Source organism: Chrysemys picta, chromosome 10 (assembly GCF_011386835.1).
Source record: "Chrysemys picta bellii isolate R12L10 chromosome 10, ASM1138683v2, whole genome shotgun sequence".
Lineage (NCBI taxonomy): Eukaryota > Metazoa > Chordata > Testudines > Emydidae > Chrysemys > Chrysemys picta.
Window position 1 is genome coordinate 50421302 of NC_088800.1, and position 23974 is coordinate 50445275.

Genomic DNA, 23974 nt, shown 5'->3' on the forward strand with positions numbered 1-23974 from the left:
GCTACATGAGTGTTTGCAAGGTGAACCCATACAATAGGGGAAAAAACAAGGAGTCCTTGTGGCACCTTAGAGACTAACAAATTTTATTTGGGCATAAGCTTTTGTGAGCTAGAACCCACTTCATCAGATGTATGAAGTAAAAAATACAGGAGCAGGTATAAATACATGAAAGGATGGGGGTGCTTTACCAAGTGTTAGGTCAGTCTAACAAGATAAATCAATTAACAGCAGGATACCAAGGGAGGAAAAATAACTTTTGAAGAGGTAGGAGAGAGGCCCATTACAGTTGACAAGAAGGTGTGCGTAACAGAGCCAGAAGGGTACCAAGAAGTCACCTATTACAAGACTGGCCCAACAAAGAAAGTAACAGAACACCACTAGCCATCACCTACAGCCACCAACTAAAACCTCTCCAGCGCATCATCAAGGATCTACAACCTATCCTGAAGGACGATCCCTCACTCTCACAGACCTTGAGAGACAGGCCAGTCCTCGCTTACAGACAGCCCCCCAACCTGAAGCAAATACTCCCCAGCAACTACACACCACACAACAAAAACACTAACCCAGGAACCAAACCCTGCTACAAACCCCAGTGCCAACTCTGTCCACATATCTATTCAAGGGACACCATCATAGGACCTAACCACAGCAGCCACGCCATCAGGGGCTCATTCACCAGCACATCTAGCAATGTGATATATGCCATCATGTGCCAGCAATGCCCCTCTGCCATGTACATTGGCCAAATCGGACAGTCTCTACACAAAAGAATAAATGGACACAAATCTGACATCAGGAATCATAACATTCAAAAACCAGTAGGAGAACACTTCAATCTCTCTGGTCACTCAATAACAGACCTCAAAGTGGCAATTCTTCAACAAAAAAAACTTCAAAAACAGACTCCAACGTGAAGCTGCAGAACTGGAATTAATTTGCAACCTGGATACCATCAGATTAGGCCTGAATAAAGACTAGGAGTGGTTGGGTCATTACAAAACCTAAACTTAATTTCCCCAATACTAATTTCTCCCTACTGTTACTCACACCTTCTTGTCAACTGTAATGGGCCTCTCTCTTACCTCTTCAAAAGTTATTTTTCCTCCCTTGGTATCCTGCTGTTAATTGATTTATCTCGTTAGTCTGATCTAACACTTGGTAAAGCATCCCCATCCTTTCATGTATTTATACCTGCTCCTGTATTTTTTACTTCATACAGCTGATGAAGTGGGTTCTAGCCCATGAAAGCTTATGCCCAAATACATTTGTTAGTCTCTAAGGTGCCACAAGGACTCCTTGTTTTTTTTGCTGATACAGACTAACACGGCTACCACTGAAACCTTTCACCATACAATGGGGGCAGAGTTGGGCCTGTGGGGCATGGAAGGGGGGAGACGTGGCAGAGAGTTAACAGGAAAAGTAACAGGAAGGTGTAAGATAAAGGAGGGGTACGTTGCCCACCCATTGAATGCACATGGGTGTCAGATACTCTGCTCTACCACTTTCAGTCACTGACACCTGCTGTCTGACTGACTTCAACCTTACTCTCCTCCCACAGAGACAGGCTCTGGACCTGTCCCTCCTCTCACCTACACCCTGTTAAACCAGGGAACCTCCACTGACTTCAGTGGTACTACGGCTTATTTACATCAGTGTAATTTAGGGAAGAATTACCCTTCCCCCCACCCCCGCATCACCTGTATACCTTGCATCATTGTGCCTGCGATGCCATGGCAGCTGCTCCCATGGACAGCAGGCGTTTACAGAGTCCAAGGCCAGACGGGACCATTGTGATCAGCTAGGCTGACTTCCTGTATCACGCAGACCAGAGACCTGCCCCACACAATTCCTGGAGCAGAGCTTTTAGTAAAACGACCAGTCTCGATTTACAAATTGCCATTGATGGAGGCTCCTCCATGATCCTCAATAAGTCATTCCCATAGTCAATTACTCTCACCATTAAAAATTTTCACCTTATTCCCAGTCTGAATTTGTCTAGTTTCAAATTCCACCCATTGGATCTTGTTAGACCTTTGTCTGCTAGACTGATTAGCAAGTGTTTGATCCCCACATAGGCACTTACAGCCTGGAATCTCATCCCCCCTTAACCTTCTCTTTGTTAGGCTAAATCAATCAAGCTCCTTAAGAGACTGGGATGAATATGGCCCAATGAGTGTTGTGATTTCAGTCCTAGTAGAGATCATAAAATCACTGCTGGGTTCAGCATGAATGTCAGCCTCCACTTGAGCTCGGGGGTGGGGCATGGCGAGGGCCAAGTCTGCCCAACACCTGCCCAGCTCTCAGCCGTGGCACGGTCTGTCCCTTTTCACCAGGGCAAAATTCTCCCAATAACAACAGCAATAAAAATCAGAGACAGGCTTAGATTCGAGTCTGTATTTCCCACCACCAGGAAGGGATGAAGTAATGGAAGGCAACAGGAAGAGGCTTTGCCAGATTGCCAAAGGAACAGGACCAGCTGGTAGGGTTGCCAGGTGTCCAGTTTTTGACCAGAATGCCTGGTTGAAAAGGGACCCTGGCGGCTCTGGTCAGCACTGCCAACCGAGCTGTTAAAAGTCCAGGTGGTGGTGCTACGGGGCTAAGGCCTGTCCTGGCATTGCGCTGCGCCCTGGAAGCAGCCAGCAGGTCCAGCTCCTAGGTGGGGGGGCCATGGGGCTCCACATGCTGCCCCCGCTTTGAGCACCGGCTCTGCGGTTCCCGGCCAATGGGAGCTGGGGGGGGGATGACAGTGCCTGCAGGCAAGAGCACACCTCGTCGAGCCTCCTGCCGCTCCCCCCCCCCCCCCCCCGGCCCGCCCAGGAGCCAGACCTGCTGGCCACTTCTGGAGAACAGCGTGGAGCCAGGACAGACAGGGATCCTGCCTTAGTCCTGCTGTGCCACTGACTGGGAGCCGCCAAAGGTAAGCCCACGCTCCAACCCCGAGCCCCAACTCCATGCCCCAGCCTTGAGCCCCTCCAAACCTGGAGCCCCCTCCTGAATCCCAAACCCCTCGTCCCTGGCCCCACGCCAGAGCCTGTACCCCCAGCCCAGAGCCCATACCCCCATCTTGCACCCTAACCCCCTGCCCCAGCCCTGATCCCCCTCCAGCCCTCCGAACCCCTCAATCCCAGCCCAGAGCACCCTCCTGCACCCCAATCCCCTCATCCCCAGGCCCACCCCAGAGCCCATACCCCTTCCTGCATCCCAACCTCCTGCGTCAACACACAGCCCCCTCCCACACTCCAAATCCCTCGGCCCACCCCCCAGTCTGGAGCCCCCTCCTGTCCAGAAACCCCTCATCCCCAGCCCCACCCCAGAGCCCACTCCCCAAGCTGGAGCTCTCACCCCTCCCACACCCCAACTCCATGCCCCAGCCCAGTGAAAGTGAGTGAGGGTGGCGGAGAACGAGCCATCGATGGAGGGGGCATGTAGTGAGTGGGGGGTGAGGCCTCAGCGAAGTGGTGGGGCCTCAGTGAAGGGGTGGGGCTAGGAATCAGGCTCCCCAGTGACCAGGTCTGCCAGTCTGGTCCTCTAGCTTCTGTACCTGCCTCCCCCTCTCCCTTCTTTCAGCAGCTGTTGGGAGGATCCAGGATTGACAACCTGCACAAGAGTTCCCTCTGAGGCCCAGCCTCGGAAAGAGAAGCCTGAGGTGGATACAGCATGCCAGCCTGGAGGGGTTGCAAAGAGGAGGACAGCCCCAAGGGGATGGATGGATATAGACTTGAGAGACAATGCCACTGGGGGAAGAGGAACTTGAGCAGAGCAGGGCAGGACAAGAATGGCACTGGATTTTTACTTATTTCATCAAAGCTGCATTGCAGTGAAAATTTTCTGACCACCTATGAACCTGAACTGGATTTCTGTGCCCTCCTGGAATGGCCCATAGGCACAGCTCCAGGGAGAAGCAGACCCCAAACCCAATTCCTGGGCTGTCCTGTACTCTAGCTCCACCAGATGTTATGGCCTTGATGTAGCTGGGTTCTCTGGTCTGTTACATAGGAGGTCAGACAACATGATAATAATGATCCCTTTTTCTGGTTTTAAAATTCTGTGTATCTAAGAGAAAGAGGGACCTGAACTGGATTTCTGTGCCCTCCTGGAATGGATTCTGCACTGACAATACTTGAGTTAGAAGCCAAAAATCTTTTAAAAATAACCCCTTAGATAAAACTACAAGCAGCTTAACACAGGGCCGCTCCACTAAAGCAAAATAAACACTAAGGTCTCCATCAAGTGTGATTTATTTTTATTCTGCTGAAAATATTAGGATTTATTTCTAAGACCATCCTATTTGTAAAGCACTGTGGTTGGGCCGGGTACATTGATTAACTCCTTTCAAAGTGCACTCAAGTCTTGGGATCAACACTTACAGAAAAAAACATTTGTTTCCTTTCCAAAGTGTCCATTCTTTGATGTTCCTGATTAGGACTTCTAATGGCCAAAAGCAAAAAGCTTCTATTTCCAAGTGACCTGGGAAGTTGTCTTGAATTTATTCCCCACAATCTTTCCTGCCCAACAATGAAGACCAAAGAAATTCTTTCGGATTCCCCACCTTCTTCTCACCAGAGGTAGGAATGAAAAATGGAGCCCCTGAATGGCAGAGTGGACTGCATCGGGGCTCATCTTGTGGTACCAAGCTCAGCATCTCAAGCAGGAGTTGCTAGGTAACAGTGGATATGTTGGTCACAGTTCTACCAATCCTCACTATCCCAGCAGGAGGGACTGTAAGGATTGGACAAAGGACTCCTGCTGGGGGATCTCACAGCTCCCTATCCCATTTCAGACTGGAGGGAATGGGGCAGGGGTGCTGCTTTGTGGAACTCCAATCCTAGTGCCCCCACTTGAAAGCACTGTCAGGAATGATGTGTAGAAGAGCTGTGGGGGTGGGTGGCTGTCAGAGTCCCAGTCTCCTCCAGCAGGAGGTTCTTTAGGGAACAATGTATGAGCACAGAGTATGTTGGTCTATTGTCAGCCTCCCCAGCCAGGAAACACTGTCGAGAATTCATCACAGCCCTTATTACACTGGTCTACAATTTTTGAGAAGTCGTCTGCTTCAGAGATAAAATGTGCTATTTATTATGTATTTTGATGTGCTGAATTCAAATATGACAATTAAAACAACTGATTGGCTACTGTTTCTAAGATATTTAAGTTTTTACATTTTATGTCTATGTATATTGTGTAGATAGTAGAGTTTTAATCATAAATTATAAGGTCTTTTCATGTGTTTATGGTTGCTTTACATGATAATATTTCACCTGTCCTGTTTATGTAACACTTTAAAAATCAGCAAAAGGGTTATATAAATAAAATTTATTACGAAACAAAAGGCAAAAAACTATTCTGTACATAATTTAGTCCTATTCAGTGTCTACTCGGTGCTTCTTGGCTTGTCTCTTGTATTCATTAAATGGAGCATCTCTTGTCACTGTCCAGCAATAGTCTGCAAGCATTGATGGGCTCCATTTGCCCTGATAGTGTTTCTCCATTGTTGCAATGTCCTGGTGAAATCGCTCGCTGTGCACGTCGCTCACTGCTCCGCAGTTTGGTGGAAAAAAATCTAGATGAGAGTGCAAAAAATGTATCTTTAGTGACATGTTGCAACCAAGGCTTTTGTATGCCTTGAGGAGATTTTCCACCAACAACCTGTAGTTGTCTGCCTTGTTGTTTCCGAGAAAATTTATTGCCACTAACTGGAAGGCTTTCCATGCCGTCTTTTCCTTGCCACGCAGTGCATGGTCAAATGCATCATCTCGAAGAAGTTCATGAAGCTGAGGACCAACAAAGACACCTTCCTTTATCTTAGCTTCACTTAACCTTGGAGATTTTCCACGGAGGTACTTGAAAGCTGCTTGTGTTTTGTCAATGGCCTTGACAAAGTTCTTCATCAGACCCAGCTTGATGTGTAAGGGTGGTAACAAAATCTTCCTTGATTCAACAAGTGGTGGATGCTGAACACTTTACCTCCCAGGCTCCAATGACTGTCGGAGTGGCCAATCTTTCCTGATGTAGTGGGAATCTCTTGCACGACTATCCCATTCGCAGAGAAAACAGCAGTACTTTGTGTATCCAGTCTGCAGACCAAGCAAGAGAGCAACAACCTTCAAATCACCACAAAGCTGCCACTGATGTTGGTCATAGTTTATGCACCTCAAAAGTTGTTTCATGTTGTCATAGGTTTCCTTCGTATGGACTGCATGACCAACTGGAATTGATGGCAAAACATTGCCATTATGCAGTAAAACAGCTTTAAGACTCGTCTTCGATGAATCAATGAACAGTCTCCACTCATCTGGATCGTGAACGATGTTGAGGGCTGCCATCACACCATCGATGTTGTTGCAGGCTACAAGATCACATTCCATGAAGAAGAATAGGACAAGATCCTTTTGACGGTCACGGAACATGGAAACCCTAACATCACCTGCCAGGAGATTCCACTGCTGTAGTCTGGAGCCCAACAGCTCTGTCTTACTCTTGGGTAGTACCAAATCCCTGATAAGGTCATTCAGTTCACCTTGTGTTATGAGGTGTGGTTCAGAGGAGGAGGATGGGAGAAAATGTGGGTCCTGTGACATTGATGGTTCAGGACCAGAAGTTTCATCCTCTTCCTCTTCCTCGTCTGACTCAAGTGAGAATGATTCTGGTGCACCAGAATCCGGCAGTTCTTCTCCGTGGGGTACTGGGCGTATAGCTGATGGAATGTTTGGATAATGCACAGTCCACTTTTTCTTCTTTGACACATCTTTCCCAACTGGAGGCACCATGCAGAAGTAACAATTGCTGGTATGATCTGTTGGCTCTCTCCAAATCATTGGCACTGCAAAAGGCATAGATTTCCTTTTCCTGTTCAACCACTGGCGAAGATTTGTTGCACAAGTGTTGCAGCATATGTGTGGGGCCCACCTCTTGTCCTGATCTCCAATTTTGCAGCCAAAATAAAGGTGATAGGCTTTCTTAACCATAGTGATCACACTGCACTTTTGTGATGCAAAAGTCACTTCACCACAAACATAGCAGAAGTTATCTGCACTGTTCACACAAGTACAAGGCATCTCTGCTCACTTTGGCTAAACAGGAAATGTGTCCCTTTGCAAAATCAAACACTGACAAATAAGAGAGCACAACACTGTATAATTTCTAGAGCTGATATAGGGCAATTTGGTCAGCAGAGTGATGTAAGCTTCGTTATGATTGCATCATCCATGACTTCTAGGAATAACATGATTCAATTCATATCATGTATGACGCAATACCAGCTTCAGATTGCACCATTCATTGTTTTGCCTAAAAAGCAAGTACTGTCCAAACCCAGTCATAGATTTATTCATAGATCCAGTCAAAGATGTATTTTAGTCATTTCTGGTTTAAATTGAGATCCCTTCCCTTTATAACTCACTTATCCTCCACCATTCCCAAGTCAAGGGTCGTATATACTGACCCAATAGCATATCTTGAAAACTAGAGCCAATCAACAATTTTAAGCATCATTTTCATTCTCAGTGACCCAGAATTAGTAAAGTTTGACTACATTTATTTCAGAAGCATTTTGGCTGTAGAGCAGTGTTATTTGTCCAGTTATACTGCACAAGTCACTTGACTTACAGAGAACTGTCCCTATGCCATGCTTGTTGCATGAAATGAAGTGTATTTTATAGACACTATAGGCTAGGCTACAAAAATATAAATGTCACTCCAGTTTGACATTATGTTGATATACTCTGAGCCAGCTCTTCATCTGCAGCTCCATTGGAGACAGTGGGTCAAAGCCCCAGCTATCGGCGTAGCTCCATTACAGTCAACGGAGCCAGGCCAGTTCACACCAGCTGGGAGTCTGGCCCGGGGAGGTATCTTCACTAGTCCATAAAACATGCAGCCAACTCCAGCTCACACTGAAGTGACTTTCCTTGGAAAAATAAAGCAACCAACACAGTCAATCTCTGAATATTTTTAAAAAAAAGTGGGCCAGGTGGGGGCCCCACAGATCTATGGGACTCAGAAAATGCCCCAAAACACTGACAGTCTGTTGTTGAAGGGTCCTCCCTTGAGCCAGGCTGGGAGAAGGACTTGCAAATACTCCCTCTGACATGAGCCCATGTCAGAGGGAGACGTGCAACAACTTTCCAACAGAACTCCTAGCACTAAAAAGCGACTTCACAGATGTGCTGGGGTGTGGGGGGCAGAGATTACTAACTCCACAAAGGGCTGGGGGAGATCTGCTGTAGGGGGATCACTGTGTGCCCAGTTTGGGTAAGGCAGGGGGGGTTGAGGAGGCTGGGAGAGATCACTAAGGATCCCCTTTGTTCTACACCTCCAGACTTCATGTTGTTGAGCTACATCCTCCATATGTACTTGGGGGCCATGACCTGTCCATAGGAGCTCATTCACACTAGGAAAGCAGAAGTGGCATGAGACAACCTGGCATCTTGACAACATGGAGGTGCTATGATGCAGAAAGCCTATGCTACCCCACCCTGTCAGGGACTTGTCCAAACACATGATCATTACAAGGAGTCTCCTGATCTCAGCCAGCTATGGGGGAAGCTCTCGAGAAGATGGCTGGCTGACCCTGAGGAAGTGCTGAGCAGCAGGAACATGCATTTGGTGTCATCTTAGCACCATAATCCCCATGTGTGCTATCGGCCAGGAGTGGAAACTGGGTAGGATGTCTGCTATTTTCATGCTGAGGTGTATGAGAAGACCAAGACCTTGAGGGGAGTAGTATGATTCGACATTGGTGAGGCCTCATCTGGAATACTGTGTCCAGTTTTGGGCCCCACACTACAAGAAGGATGTGGAAAAATTGGAAAGAGTCCAACGGAGGGCAACAAAAATGATTAGGGGTCTGGAGCACATGACTTATGAGGAGAGGCCGAGGGAACTGGGATTGTTTAGTCTCCAGAAGAGAAGAATGAGGGGGGATTTGATAGCAGCCTTCAACTACCTGAAGGGGGGTTCCAAAGAGGATGGAGCTCGGCTGTTCTCAGTGGTGGCAGATGACAGAACAAGGAGCAATGGTCTCAAGTTGCAGTGGGGGAGGTCCAGGTTGGATATTAGGAAAAACTATTTCACTAGGAGGGTGGTGAAACACTGGAATGCATTACCTAGGGAGGTGGTGGAGTCTCCTTCCTTGGAGGTTTTTAAGGCCCGGCTTGACAAAGCCCTGGCTGGGATGATTTAGTTGGGAATTGGTCCTGCTTTGAGCAAGGGGTTGGACTAGATGACCTCTTGAGGTCCCTTCCAACCCTGATATTCTATGATTCTATGATTCTATGATGGGAAGAAGAAAAAAGTGTCAGAGACCCTTACACTCCCTTCCTCCCCTGCTCTTTGACTAGCCAATAAGGAACACTACAGATGGATATAGAGTGAGTTGGAGGTTGCTTTGGAGACTATAACTATGGCAATAAACACCTCAGAAATAAAGGCGACAGACAGATTAGATGGAAGGATTACATGGGGATGGGGGGAAAATGTGACCTAAAAAACAGTGGCTCCTCTACCACAGTTATGAGGGAAGCAAAGAGATTGCTTTACTCTTCCACAACCACATGTGTCAGGTCACAGCCAGCAGTAGAGCTAGTCAGAAGACTGTCGGCTGGCTGCTATATCGGTCTGGACTCTTTATCCGGACTCAGGCACAAACATGGCAGCACTGCAAGGAGATAGCAGCATGCTTTGTGAAAAAGATTCACCACATCTATCTATCTATCCCTCCATCCCAAAATCATTACTATGGTATCTAGGAGCCTGGCCTGACTGAGTACTGCCCCACCTGAGAGGCACAGTTTCTGAAAGAGTTTGAGGAAGTCCAAGCCACTAGCTGGAAATCAAACCTGTGCCTCTCCGGGGGAGTGCAAAGCAGTGGAATTGTCTGGATGTCTAATGAGAAAGACTGTAGATACTTCCCCTTTGAGAGACAATTTACCAGGTCAGGCCTTTGCTCATGTCACCATCCCTCCATGCTAGCAATGCTGTCAATGCCATCCTATCTCTAATCCCTCTCCTTCGATGCGGATGGGTCCCCTGCAGCAGCATCTCCTCTGCTGCAATATCTGAGACCCTATCCAGGCCTAGATTTCAGAACAGGGCCTTCGATGGAGATAGAGTCCATCATATTGAAGGATGATGTCATGAGGCCTGAGGACAGAAGGCCTTGCTCTTGCTATCATCAGTCTTTGGCTTGTGGACCATGAGGTGCCACTAACCTGCCCGCAGGATCTTGCAGGGATGGGTGGAGTTCCATTAAAACAGTCCTGCTCCTTCCTCTTAGATAGCTCCTGGGACTGTGATGGACAGCTGTTTCTCCTTGTCAAAGCACTCTCCTAGGTTTCCCATAGGTAACAATCCTGTTACCTCTCCTGCTTAACTCAGAGCCGAGCCTCCTGTAGAGGCTGCGAGACATTATGGGTTTACCATGCCATCGCTATGCAGTTGACACTTGGCTTCTCTCTCCCCTTCCCATCAAGTGTGCACCATTACCCTGTTGTCCTAGCTGGCTCAAGCCCAGTCCGTGAGGAAAGGAGGCTATGCAGATAGGTAGAGGGAAGCTGTAGGAAGAGCTAGCAACAGGAGGCCAGTCCTCCATTTCAAACGATGGCTGTTCAGGGATGCTCAGAAATCAGCTGTGGCCAGCAATGCTTTCTGTCTGCTTAGGCAGGCCAGGAGCTCCCCGCTCTCAGGAGAATGCCAGGACAGCAACTATGCCAGGCCCTTGTGTGGGAGTGCAGAGATGGGGGGAGGTACCCATCCGAGGGCCAGGCCCCATCTGGTTCTGAAAAGGGAACTCAACATGTGTTCCGGTGGTGCAAGCTGACCCATTTCTCAACCTGCCACTGGACGGCACAGCTGTGGGACAGATGCCATGGCCTGAGAGCGTTGGAACAAGAACAGCAGACTTGGAAACCACATGTTCCCCAGAGGCAGCTGATACTGAGGCAAAGAGCACTCAGGGGAAATCTTTTGTGTTTGGAGAGGATTAAAGAAACAATCCCCCCCTGAATCCCAGTGTGAGAAAGCACTAGGTTCCCTCCCTCGAGGGGGGTGGGCTGCTCCTGGCCAGAGTGCAGGCAGGCTCATAGGACTCCTGTCAAGTTTCTTTGGTTGGGTTCCAAAAATAATTTAAAACCTCATTTGCACATTTTATTTTTCACTGGAGGAGACCTAGCTGCTTGCTCTCTGCAACCAAGCTGGGCATGAGGAGACTATTCGGTGTTCAATGCCAGTGCACGCTTAAATAAGGGGAAAGTGGGGAGTCTTCTGGGAATGGCAAAGGGAAAATACAATTAGACAGGAATAGCTGCAAGGTGCCCAGATAGTGTTCTTATTATGTCTTTTGTATCCCAGGATTTAGAGCACTCACCTGCTGGCTCTTCTGTGCTGGTGACCACGGAGGTTGGGTTGATGGCAGGAATCTCTGGAAAAGAAAGGGTGAGATTCTTAAGAAAGGGTGCTTGCTTTCCAACAGTGGGGTTCGTCAAAACCTATACCCCCTCCCGTGCTTCTGCTGGTGGAGAGTCTATTGCTAGCAGCAAGAAAGGACAAAGCAGCACTCCCTGCTGGTTTCCTTTGCTTCTGCCACAGGGACATGCCGGGCACTAAGAGGGGGTGCATCATAGTACATCCCCCTTGTTGTCCCTGCCAGTGAGGCTGGAGGGAACCCTGGGAGACGTAGGGTTCCCCAGGGGATAAGTCCAGGAAAAACACCCCCCAAAGGATTCATATAGAGGATTAACGAGCTTCATTCATAGTGGGCGCTGGTTCTGTTTTCAGGGTGAATCTAGAATAACTCCACTGAAGTCAATGAGCCAAGACTGGCATAACTCTGATGATTTCAATGGAGTTAACACCAGGGGGGATTTGGCCCACTATAATTAGGACTGAATCTTGGCAACATTGAAGAAAATGGGAGTTTTACATTGACTTCAGTGCAGCCCTTCTCCAGACTTGCACTGATGCAACCAGGGGCAGAATTTGGCCCGGTATCCAGTGAGACAGAGCAAGCCACTCTTTTGTAATCAGCTGGGCAGTGTGAATATGTTACCATTGCCTGTATGGGGGTAGAGTCGGAACTGCTCAAACAGGGTTCCTGGCCCTGTGCTGGAAGCAGATTCTCCTTTAGCTCACGTGGTTGGAAAGGGGGCATTCTGTGTTTCAGGAGCATGAGGCTCTAAGTTCTGTCTCCATAGTTGCCATGAAGTTTCAAGTATCCAAGCTGGCAGCACAGCCACAACCCTGAAGTCCTATGTGGTAACGGATTTATTACAACAGACGTTCTGAGAACAAGAGCAGGACTCACCCATTTACCCCCACTCCATATGGTGGTGTAGGGCACTCAGCACTGTGCACCAGCCTGATCCTATAAATACCAATGCCATGGTCACTCGTGTTCAGACAGCACCGTCTAGCTCCAGGTTAACTAGCCTAGACCGTGCAGAGGGGTGACATGCTGGGAGCCCTGCATATAAGTGGCAGTGAGGGACAAGGCCAGCGTGTTCTGTGTCATGTTCTCTATTGGCCTCTGCAGCAGCACTGTCTCCCTGCCTACACCCTGGCACCAGCCAACCTCTGGAAGAGATGTTCTCTGCTCACGTATCTCCTCCTCTTCCCAGCCAGTGCTGCTCTCTGGACAAGAGAGCCAGGCCAGGCATCCACTGATCCTGCTGGGACCACTCTGCTGTTGCTGATGCGAAATAAAGAGGAACTGGAAGCTTCCAGGAGACCTTTAGAGAAACCACCAGAGCTGCCCATCTCAGCCCCGAGAGCCATTGCTGTGCTCCCTGCAGCACTGCAATCAGCGGGTGGAGAGAGATGCCAGCTAGCTGACTCTGTGCACTACGGGGTCCCCACTCTGCCCCGTTGTGCTTCTGCAAGGGAGCCAAACTAGGAGCATCCCATTCCCGTCAGCACAACACAGCTGCCACCTTTAATCTCTTCCCACTGCTGGCCTCCCAGGGGCAAGGAGCATGGAAAGAATCTTACAGCCTCCCCAAGGCTTCCAGTTCAGCTTCAGTCCAGCACAGCTGTGGGAGCTGGGACACTGGCCTGGCTGCCAGTGCAGACAGCAGCCACAGGGGAGCTAGATGAAAGAGAAGGAAGTGAGTAGAGATAGAAATCCTCTTGTGCAGAGCTCCCACATAGCTGCGGGGTCATTCAAAAGATGTTCTCCAGCAGCGCAGAGCCCCTGAGGGTACGGATCCACTAGCATGTGGTGCTCCTTGAAGAGGTCCTACCGAACTGCTGCCCCATGCCAGCCCTGCTTAGTTTCTAAGAGCCAATGATCTCACAGTCCCTGGCAGCAGGGAAGCACTTCACAGCCCCAGATAACAAAATAGCTATATGATCTTGCACTTGTAAAGATGGCGAAGGAGAAACTGGAGGTCTAGAACACACGAACATTGGAACTAGGCATTGTTGACAGCATTACTCACTGATGCAAGGAGCCACAGGTGACCGGCTCTGCTGGTAGCCCTTGGCACAGCGATTGCAGGTGAGCCCTGTCACACCATCTTTGCATGGGCACTGTCCGGTGGTCTGGTTGCAGGTTTTACCGGCTGCGCCAACAGGGTGGCAGTCACAAGCTGAGAAAATGAGAGAGAAAGAGAAATGCTGCTAAAAGAAAGGGAATAGATGTATTTCACACACAGCCCTCTGTGCTGAACAGGACATGTCTCTGATAATAGCCATTGCACACAGACTGAAAATGAACAAAATATTGTTAAAACACCATAAATCTGGCTGGGGGTATTACTCAGCTCATTTAGACCTTCTTTTCTGTTCATTAACCAAGCCTGATTTTCTGTGTATGGGTTTAATGTATTCACTGAAACTTTCAGATAAACAATTTTAAACCAAAGGGCTGCTCACAACTAGCTATTCATGATCTGGTATTTGTGGCATGTGACTGGTCATCTCAATCAAATGGTATTGTTGCTAATCCCTGATTGGACGACTAAAGTTTTTACACAGAAGAATAATGAATGGTGACCAGTGACTAATGAAAAATGGCAATGATTCTCTCTACAGGTGTTTGTACGAAGAACAGCCCCCCTCCAAACACTTTGGCATGCAGGAGCCCATTTGTGTAAGTGAGGGCATGCGTGTGATGTAAATACTGCACAGGGTGTTTGCACATACACTAATTTATTGCATAATGAATACAAAGGTAGGACTACGGGGCATTGGCAAAGCTGGATGGGGCGTGGAACTGAAATAGCAGGAGCTGCTGCCAGTCAAGACTGAAGTGCCTTGACAAAACTAAGTAGGAGCAGTTTGCAGAACACACGCCTGCACTACATCTAGCACCAACTACAGCTAACAGCCTATCACTTGGATAAACACATTAGCTCCAGTGACAAAATATAAAGGAGACTGAGTTTTGAAACTCCCCAGAGGATTCTCCTGAGAGGAAAGAGCCTTGAGCAATGCAAGTGGCATCATGGGAATCTCAAGGCAGGGTGAAACCGATAAGAGTGGGATGGGCCAGGACTGAAACCTGGAGAATGAATTCTCTTCTCACTCATGGGAGAAGGTAGACCCCCCTCAGTCCGGGATGAGGGTCCACTAGAGAAGCAGCATCCAGGATCAGAGAAGCATAGAGCTGGAATTCCCATCTCATTCCTAGCACAGGGATCTGGCCAGAGGATGCTCCTACTGTGTGTTTCTTTTCATAAAGGGCTTGGAGCAGGGCATGACCTCTTTTCAGTTAAGTCTCCTCAGGTTCAATCCCTAGAGCTCAGCGTGTTTGAATCGGCACTTACAGCTGTCTGCCATCATTTGAGCTTCGGACATCAGAACAGCCAATTTCTCCCACCCCCTTCCCTACCTTAAGGCGAACCCAGCTGCAGCTGCTTCAGAGGACCTTGCGGAACCTGGGAGGAATTTCCAGGGGCTCTCCAGCCAGCTGGCCCCATCAATTAGCCAATCGTGAGCAGGCCGGGGGCGCGGGGGGGGGCAGGGTGAAAGAGAGAGTGTTAAGGCTCATTAAAGGTAACTAATTGCAGCCTTGTGAAAGAGGGGAGGGAGGGAAAAAGGAGGAGGAGAGAGAGAGAAATAAAAGGGTTGGGTTCCAGCAGGGGATTTTTAACTTGGAAAAAATGTGTAAAAAGCGACCCTGGTTTGTGTCAGAAAAAGGGAAAACCATTTACAATACTCTGCTCATTTTTATTGTTGGCAAGATGAGGAGTGTGCGCGCCACAGCCGGTGGTGAGCCCAGCGTATTGGCAAAGGGGCAGCGCAGAGCAGGGGAGAGGAGAGGCAACGCCTGTGTCATCGCTGGTGATCCATCCATACCAGTCGCTCAGTGTCTTGTAAGCAACCACAGCTGTGCTGCTCCTAGGCTCAATGGTCTGGACTCCTCCCTCCTGCCTTCCAGCTACTCCTGGCCTCTATGCTATCTCCCTCGCTCTGTCTACAGAGGCAAGAGAGGAGGTCTTGGAGCCTGGAGCAGTGGGTCAGTCTCACAGGATGAAAGGTACTGCAATGAATGGAACACCCGTGAGGTTGCAACACTTTTGCTGATGCAGCAGGAATTTGCTGAACCAAACCACTGACGCCCTCAAGGAGGAAGCTGAGGGACTGGGATGAAAGCTTCAGTCCAGTAACGCTGCTTGCATCATACCCATGCTTAGCAACGACACCCATCTTCTCATTCTTCCATAGTGATGGGATGATTCTCTCTCAGAGGGGATGAGTGCTAGAACCAGGACTGGAATACAGTTTCCACCTTACACACACACACACACACACACACACTTCCATAGTCCAATCTCCCCTCATCAGAGGACACAGATAAGCTAGAGTCGGGTGGAGCATGGGTCTCCTGAGTCTCCTGTCTTCATTGGAAGGACTTAGAGTGGGTCTTTCCCTTTTACTCCCTCATCCCAGGAGCTATACCCAGGGGATGGAAGTGAAGTTATTCCTTCATGGTTCTTGCTTTCACATCTTCCTCTCTGGCTCTAGAGCCATGGGATGAATCTGAAGTGGGTCTTCTTGGTGCTTCCCAGCACATCTGATCTCCAGCTCCATGGGGAGGACCAAAACTGACTCATTCCCTTGTCCCAGTCCTACAGCCACAAGGTTTACTCATTCTGTAGTGAGTGCTTGATGGGAGAGTCGCAGGAGGGAGAGAAGCTGCCAAACCTGGAGATGACTGTCCCATCAGCCAGCTTAGGACTCAGGCTGTTTAAGAACTGGGAAAGGTGTCTAGGTTTCCATCAGTGTAATAGCCAAACGTGACTCCAAAGCCAACCAAAACCAACTCCCCTTGTGCCCCCCCAAAAGATGTTATAATTTCCCTAATTTTCACCAGATGGGATCTCGTCAGAGCACAGCATCCCTGCTCACCAGGCCTTCTCATGCTCGGCAAGAAACAAGAGCATGCAGTGCCTAATGTGGAACAGATGCTTTGGTCCTTATCAGATCTTGGCTGGGATTGGAAATGGACGTGTTTCTGGCAAGGGTATTTGGGGGGGCTCAGCTGTGATAACAAATGGCAACAGATGAGGGAGTCCTGGCATGGCAAGGGGACTTCAGAAACACAGGGCCTTTCTTCAGCCCTAGCATGCTTTAGTGCCAGGACTGTGGGGGCCTGAAATGCCTCACTTAGCAATCCATAGCTTCACTAGCTCTCCTCGAAACACTAGGGAGTCAGCAGAGACCCTGAGAAGACCCCTGGGGCCACGTCCTAGGGGATCCTGTGTGGGCCCCTAGAGCTGATCTGCAGTGTGACACTGACCAGGTCCCTGGGCTGGACTATGGGGTAACCCAGAGCCAGTCGCTCCCTGGAGCCAGTCACACACTAGCTCTCACCTCAGTCTATGGCTCTGGCTAGCCCCTGCCCACACAGCTTCTTTAACATGAGGATTCAGTTTGCACTGAACCCAACCCAGCACCTTCCCCTGAACCTCACTGGACATGTCTGAGTCCATGCCTCTCACTGCTTCATCCCGTCTCCCTTTCCATGGCCTCGACTCTGCTCCAGACTTCCCACGGGGCAGCCACAGCAATGATACACACACTCTCGAGGGCAGAACTCCGGAAACTCCCACCGAGACTCAGTCACCTTCCACGCCAACAGAGCGCCGGAAAATGCCCCTCCACATGGGCAGAGGGGTCTTATGCAGCAAGACTGAGATGCAGGAATGTTAACATCTCATAGATGTGATGCAGGTGGTTAGTTATCAGCCGTCTCTCAATCTAGGAGCTTGAGTGATGTCAACAACTACAGAAGTGACGCCAGAGAGCAACAAACTGTATAACTCACCATGCCAACCCCATGGCTATTGACTCTTAATAGCAATACTACTTTGCCTTTCTCTGGACTAGAGCAATGGGCACTTTCATCTCCTCTCTCGACAGATGCCTGGAATGGCTCAGGTGTTTTAAACAACTTTGATGATTCCTCTGGCATCTCTGCCTGTTGGTACAATACATGACTGTGACTATGCTGCAGGGGTATCATAGAAGATTAGGGTTGGAAGAGACCTCAGGAGGTCATCTAGTCCAACCCTCTGCTCAAAGCAGGACCAACCCCAATTAAATCATCCCAGCCAGGGCTTTGTCTTAAAAACCTCTAAGGATGGAAATTCCACCACCTCCCTAGGTAACCCATTCCAGTGTTTCACCACCCTCCTAGTGAAATAGTTTTTCCTAATATCCAACCTAGACCTCCCCCACTGCAACTTGAGACGATTGTTCCTTGTTCTGTCACCTGCCACTACTGAGAACAGCCAAGCTCCATCCTCTTTGGAATCCCCCTTCAGGTAGTTGAAGGCTGCTATCAATCCCCCCTCACTCTTCTCTTCTGCAGACTAAATAAGCCCAGTTCTCTCAGCCTCTCCTCCAAGGAATGTGCCCCAGCCCCCTAATCATTTTCATTGCCCTCCGCTGGATTCTCTCCAATTTGTCCACAACCTTTCTGTAGTGGGGGGCCCAAAACTGGACACAATATTCCAGATGTGTCCTCACCAGTGCAGAATAGAGGGGAATAATCACTTCCCCTGATCTGCTGGCAATGCTCCTACTAATGCAGCCCAACATGCCGTGGGCCTTCTTGGCAATGAGGGCACACTGCTGACTCATATCCAGCTGCTCGTCCACTGTAATTCCCAGGTCCTTTTCTGCAGAACTGCTGCTTAGCCAATAAGCCCCCAGCCTGTAGCAATGCATGGGATTCTTCCTTCCTAAGTGCAGGACTCTGCACTTGTCCTTGTTGAACCTCATCAAATTTCTTTTGGCCCAATCCTCCAATTTGTCTATGTCACTCTGGACTCTATCCCTACTCTCCAGCGTATCTACCTCTCCCCCCAGCCTAGTGTCATCCGCGAACTTCCTGAGGGTGCAATTCATCCCATCATCCAGATCATTAATGAAGATGTTGAACAAAACCGGCCCCAGGATCGACTCCTGGGGCATTCCGCTTGATACCGGCTGTCAACTAGACATCGAGATGTTGATCACTACCCGTTGAGCCCGATGATCTAGCCAGCTTTCTATCTACCTTATCCAATCCATAGTTTTTTAACTTGCTGGCAAGTATCGAGTGTTGCTGGGGCACTGGCTGCTCAGCCGTCGGTCTAGAAAGCAGTTCTCCATGTCTGTTTCTCTGTCTTTCTTCAAGTTGTGTTTGTATGTCTGGTAACTGCTTAGGTTTATGTAACTGAGGTTTTGTTGGAAGCGATGTCCTTAATCACCTGTCCATTGGCATCCATGCTGGAGAAACCAGTCCTTCTCTGGGGTCTTGCTACATTCCCCAGGACTACCCCTTTTTCAATCTGGGTGTAGTTTCTTCATGCCTTGTGCCACACTTCCCACCAATCCTGGTTGTAGAACTGGCCCATCCAGTACCAGGAAGGGGGATCTCTGAGCGGCACAGAGCTAGAGTCATGGCTCCTATGGCATCTCTTCTCTTTCCTGCTGCAGCTGGCACAAGAGCATGTGGCCAGCGGAAAGGGGGACTAGCCAGGATGTTGCCTGAGCCAGTCTCTAGCCTCACTTTCTGCCTTTGGTACTGTAAGCATCTGGCATATGTTGGAGCAGTGTGGGGAACCTGCCCTAAACATGGCAGTGCCATGACCAAAGGGAGAGCAGAGAGGTGCATCATGGTACCTGAGCTGTGCTGCCTGCAGTTTGGTTGGATGTCAGGATCTGGCCCAGAACACTGTATGAAGTCACTCACTTAGTGACTAGCTTCACTTGCCAAGAAACATATCTTTGCACCTAATGCTGAGCATTTTTTGTGTCTGAGAACTTAGTTGCTACTCCTCAACAGTTTTCACTGGAGAACATTCACTTTTTATGGCTTTATTTAAATTACAGGGATTAATGCATAGCCACAGTTTATTTGGCTTTTCACCTACAATCACTGACTTAACTCTGTAATTGTTCTGTGTTTTCCAGGCTCTTCTATATTACCAAGTTTAGTTTTTACATTGTCTGTTGGTGGATGGATTACTAGAGTTACTAGTTTATCTGTCTTAATTCTCCCTCCAAACACCCTAGACTCCGTAATACACTTGGGAATTCTGCTAAGGTACCGTCTGTGCTCTGTGTATGTGGTACTTAAAGATCTTCAAAGTCTGGCAGGCGTTAAGTCCTAACACAGGTAGTGCAGCCCCATTTCATATTTGGACAGTTATTAATAGTATTGGTTTTTAAAACCAATTGTGATAGCTACTTGCCTTTACACTGGTATATCCTGTCCTGAATAAGAAACAAGCTTTGCTTCAGATATCTGTACAGTTTCCTTAGTGAGCTTGTTCTATATTTTCCCTGGAATAACACTAGTTGTGCTCAGTATCCCAATTGAAAAGCTACAGTTCTGCCATTGCCATTTGACTGCATTTGCCAGTCTGAAGCAGTTTGCTCTGCAGATGTTGTACCTACAAGGAGATTGCCTTGCTTTTCTGCAAGCGTTTGAGCACTCTGGGCTTTAGCTATTTGACAAGCCTTTGAAAAATCATCTTTCCTGTTGCTTTTATGGACAATTTCTTGGATCATGTTCTCATCCACAGCTAGCATAGTTAGTTTTGCCTGCTAGAATAGCTCGTAGTCCTATTCTGATTATTATTTTGGGCTTTCTTTATTGCTGGTTGTTGAAATGCTGCCATATAGACTCCTCTTGCAGTGCATCAAGTTGATTCATTTCACTCATACCTAAAGCTTGGCTTGCAAATGGAAATGGCAGTGAATCAGGAATTCTAGCCCCATGGTCACTCCTGCCTCCTGACACCTGGAAGCCTTCCCCTGGCCATGCACAGGGTGTAATTTATAAACAGCCTTGTTAGTGCACTAAACAAAACGCACCCAGTAGGTTCCTGCTCTCGTGTCCATTTCAGCACAAGGCTGAGCTAGAGCGGCTCATTAACTGCGCTGCTCCGCATGAGAATTAGTAGGCAGTTGGTGTGGCAGAGATGTTACAGTTCCCATGGTGGAAATGTTGCTCCATATTATATGTATTAAGATCACACCTCCAGGGCCCTTTCATTGTGCTGAGCACTATATAACCACATAGATAATCCTGGTTACAAAGAGTTTACCATTCAAATTGACAAGATAGAGCACAGTGGGAGAAAGGAAATAGGATGATCCCTATTTTATAGATGCAGAATGATGAAGTAACTTGCCCATGGTGTCTGTGGTAGAGCCAGGAATGGGACCAAACTCACCTGGGTCACAGCAGAGTGCCTTTACCACAAGACCAGCCTCCCGCTTAACACAGACAATGCAGCAGAGGATGACCCAATGCAAGTGTTCCCCTGGCTTTGTCTAACTTTGTGACATTCCGGGAGTGTTTGCAAATTCTGCCAGCTCTCCAGCTCACTCAAAAATGTAGCTGGCAAAACACCTGCCTTTTGCATGCAGCACATACCGGGAGTGCGAGTGCTGGTAAAGATTCAGCTGAGTGTGCAGAGTCATTGAGCCGAGCTCTCCTGGTGAATTGCATGCTGGAGCTCTCCCCTCTCAATCCCCTTCCTCTTCCTAGAACAACGTAGCCTTCCTTGCCATAGAACAACAGCAGCAGCCAAGCTGTGTTTAGAGATTCCGATCACTTTCTCACCTAGCCAGGAATCCTGGTGTTCCCGGTAGGTCTGAATTAGCGAGCAGAATCCCTGTCTGGGATCTAGGAACATGGGAATGTCAAAAGCCACTGGGAAGAAGGCGACTTCTGCTCCTTTTCTGCCTGGCTTGTAGGCCCTCAGCAGCAGCACACCGAGCCCTGCAGGATCTGTCCCTAGGAGCAACGGGGTAAGTGAGCAGGCTTCCTTTGTGCATCACGGGCTGCAGCTTGGCTGTAAAATCACAGCAGAATTGCCTCTGAATGGAGACACTTTCCATCAGCTTAATACTCTGCAATTACGCTCTGTGAGGATATCAGAATGGGACTGTCGCGACAGACTTTAAGCTACTGCTTTTGCCATGTGGATTAGGCAGTCAAAGCTGTGGAACACTTCATTGGAGGAGACCAAGGCCTCTCATGCTACCCTGCCCTCAGCTCCAAAAATAAAGATGCCCAAAAGAGGGCCAGGGGAGGAAATGCTCAGAGTCCCTCCCACGACTCAGTGTGTGGAAATAAATCTGCCTGATCCTTTGAATACTCATACTCACACATACACACACTGTCTAGTGTCTTCCTGTCTGTCTGACGGGCTCCCACAGCAGCTTGTTTGTGTGCGCACACGTGTGGTGCATAGGATAAATAGGACATCTGCAAGGAAGGCACCTAAAAATCCCCAGCAAAGAACATAGGCAGGGTAACAACAGTTTCTGCTTCCACAGTGCCGGGTTATGATGATGCCAAGCCACCTCCAGCAGGGCTGGGCAAACTGGTTCAAGAGAAGATCAGAGCTCACCCAACTCTCTGTGCAAGCCTCAGACTGAACCGTGGAGATTGGAAATAGTTGGCTAACTCGCTTCCACCTTTTCCAATTTAGTGTTCCCTCTGCTCTTGCTGGTTTAGGCTGGGACCAGCCGCAGAAGTGACAGAGGCCTTTCGGAGGACCTCAGTGGCTCAGATGGAGCTGGAACCAAACTCATAAGACTTCCAGCCCAGCTTGTAGCAAAAAAGTTGGGAGAAGTCTCTGACCCATAAGAAAGGAAGAGCTATTTATAAAAGACATCCTGTAATTAAGGCAAGAGAAGGCCTGATTCTCCTCCTAGTGGATTCACAACAGTGCAAATCTGGAGTAAGAGAGATAAGAATCTGGCCCAGTATCTGCGGTGCTGAGCTAACATTGCCCAAGTCTGCAGTGACGGCAGTGGACAGCATCCAGGACAGCACTGGCCAGGGAGTTCTACAGAGGGAGCACCAAGTGGCTGATACAATGGCTCCTCCGTGCATGAGGAGCTGCCGTACTGGCAAGAGAAGCCTGAGGAGCCAGGCAGAGAGAGAGCTTGAAGTCACATTCTGGAGGGATTGGCAGGCTAAGGGCATTGCTTTCTAGCCTCTGCAGAACTGAACAGCCAACCAGCAAAAAGTGGGCCACCGTGGGAGTCAGACACAGCGTTGGCTGGAGCTGGTCAGAAGCATAGCAGCAGTGGCCTGGGTACTGACTGAGCAGATCAAGGGCAGGTGTGCAAAGGGATGAAACAAAGGCAGGAATAAAGCACTGCCTCAGCAAACTGCCACCACCAAAACTTTCACAGGGCGGGTGTGAGAGAGAGAGGAGGGGGAGAGAATAGTGGCAGAGGAGCTGGGGAGATTGTGTTGCAGCAACGGTTCCTGCAGATCCCCTCCCTACCCCCCAGAGGAAATGACTCAGGGCTTTCTCGAGAAACCACAGGCTGACAAGACTGCTGCCTGCCCTTCTGCATTTGTGCTGGGTTGCAATATTTAGGGAATACTTTGCACTCAGAGCTGTTTCCTGGGAAACCATATGGCCTGACCAATAGGGCAGCAAGCCCAGAGGCACGATGAGCAGTGTCTGGAGATGGCAGGAACGCTCCCACAGAGACAATGCAACCTGGGTTTAGATCCCAAAACTGGAGACACTGGAATGAAAATCTACGAGGAAGAGACACTGGGTCCCTTTCATTCCAGCTCTCATGCAGCAAGATCCAGACACGGGCGTCACCACTCGCAATACCAGCCTTTGAATCCTGCACCAGTGCCCTGGCGTGTATATGCTATGCACACATCCACCACAGGCAGGAGACCTCTGGCAGCAGGGCCCTGGCGGGTGACACTGACTGTATGTATAGAGGTTTGAAATGTGCATCTTCCAGATAGTCCACGTTGCCCTCCTCCCTTACTCCTCCTCCTCTTTCTTTTCTGCCGATAACATTTTCCTCCTTTGCATCCCTCACTGCTCCATCCCAAGTCTCTCCGTCAGATGCAACTGCCCTTAGCATGTTCCAAGCCAAGACTGACCCTTGCCCCACCCATATGAAGAGGGGTTGGCAGAAGGGGAACAGCAGGGAGCCAAGGCCCCTAAAGCAGAGATCTAACCACCCCCTCTTCCATAAGCCCCTCAGATGGAGGAGGGAAATGGAGAATGGTGCAACAGAAGGGGATATATCCCATCCCCCACAAAGCAGACATAGGGGTTCCTCTCTTATGAAAGGTGTCACCCAAATGGGTCCTGAGACCCACCCCAAAGACTGACAAGTCTCCTGCACCTTCAGCCCCATGTTTGGATTCAGAGCTACAGCCCAATTCTGCAGCCGCCTTGGGCAACACCACATCTCTTGGGATAGCAGGGCATTGATGGCCCAGGAGCATCAGACCAGGGTTAGCTACTCAGCTGTTCTGCAGAGCTCTCTCAGTCCCTTGCAGTACTCCCAGAGGAAGAAAATTGCCCCTTGGCAGCATCACGGAGTGGGGGTGCACCACAAGCCACTGGGGAACTGCTCCTGCTCCGATGAGCCACGTTCCCTCCCATCGCCGCAGCAGAACACTCAGCTTCCTTCTGGCACAAGATGCTCGACATAAACCGTACCCCACTTGGCTCCCACAGCTGGGGAGGAAGGGGAGCAT

At 49.1% G+C, this 23974-nt stretch overlaps 1 protein-coding gene across 8 annotated transcripts in view; it reads right to left on the reverse strand.

The window, feature by feature from the left end:
- The window catches only part of NTN3 (netrin 3), a 102489-nt gene that overhangs the window by 36635 nt on the left and 41880 nt on the right, over window positions 1-23974 (reverse strand). For 7 of the 8 annotated variants that reach the window (XM_042854161.2, XM_005293131.4, XM_042854159.2 and 4 more), the window contains 2 exons: window positions 13431-13580; window positions 11363-11416 (listed from right to left, as the gene is read on the reverse strand). In XM_042854161.2, coding sequence (XP_042710095.1) covers window positions 11363-11416; window positions 13431-13580 — 204 coding nt within the window. Of the gene's footprint in view, window positions 1-4239; window positions 7907-11362; window positions 11417-13430; window positions 13581-23974 lie in introns of those variants that run through there. The other variant, XM_005293132.5, reaches the window with a different exon arrangement.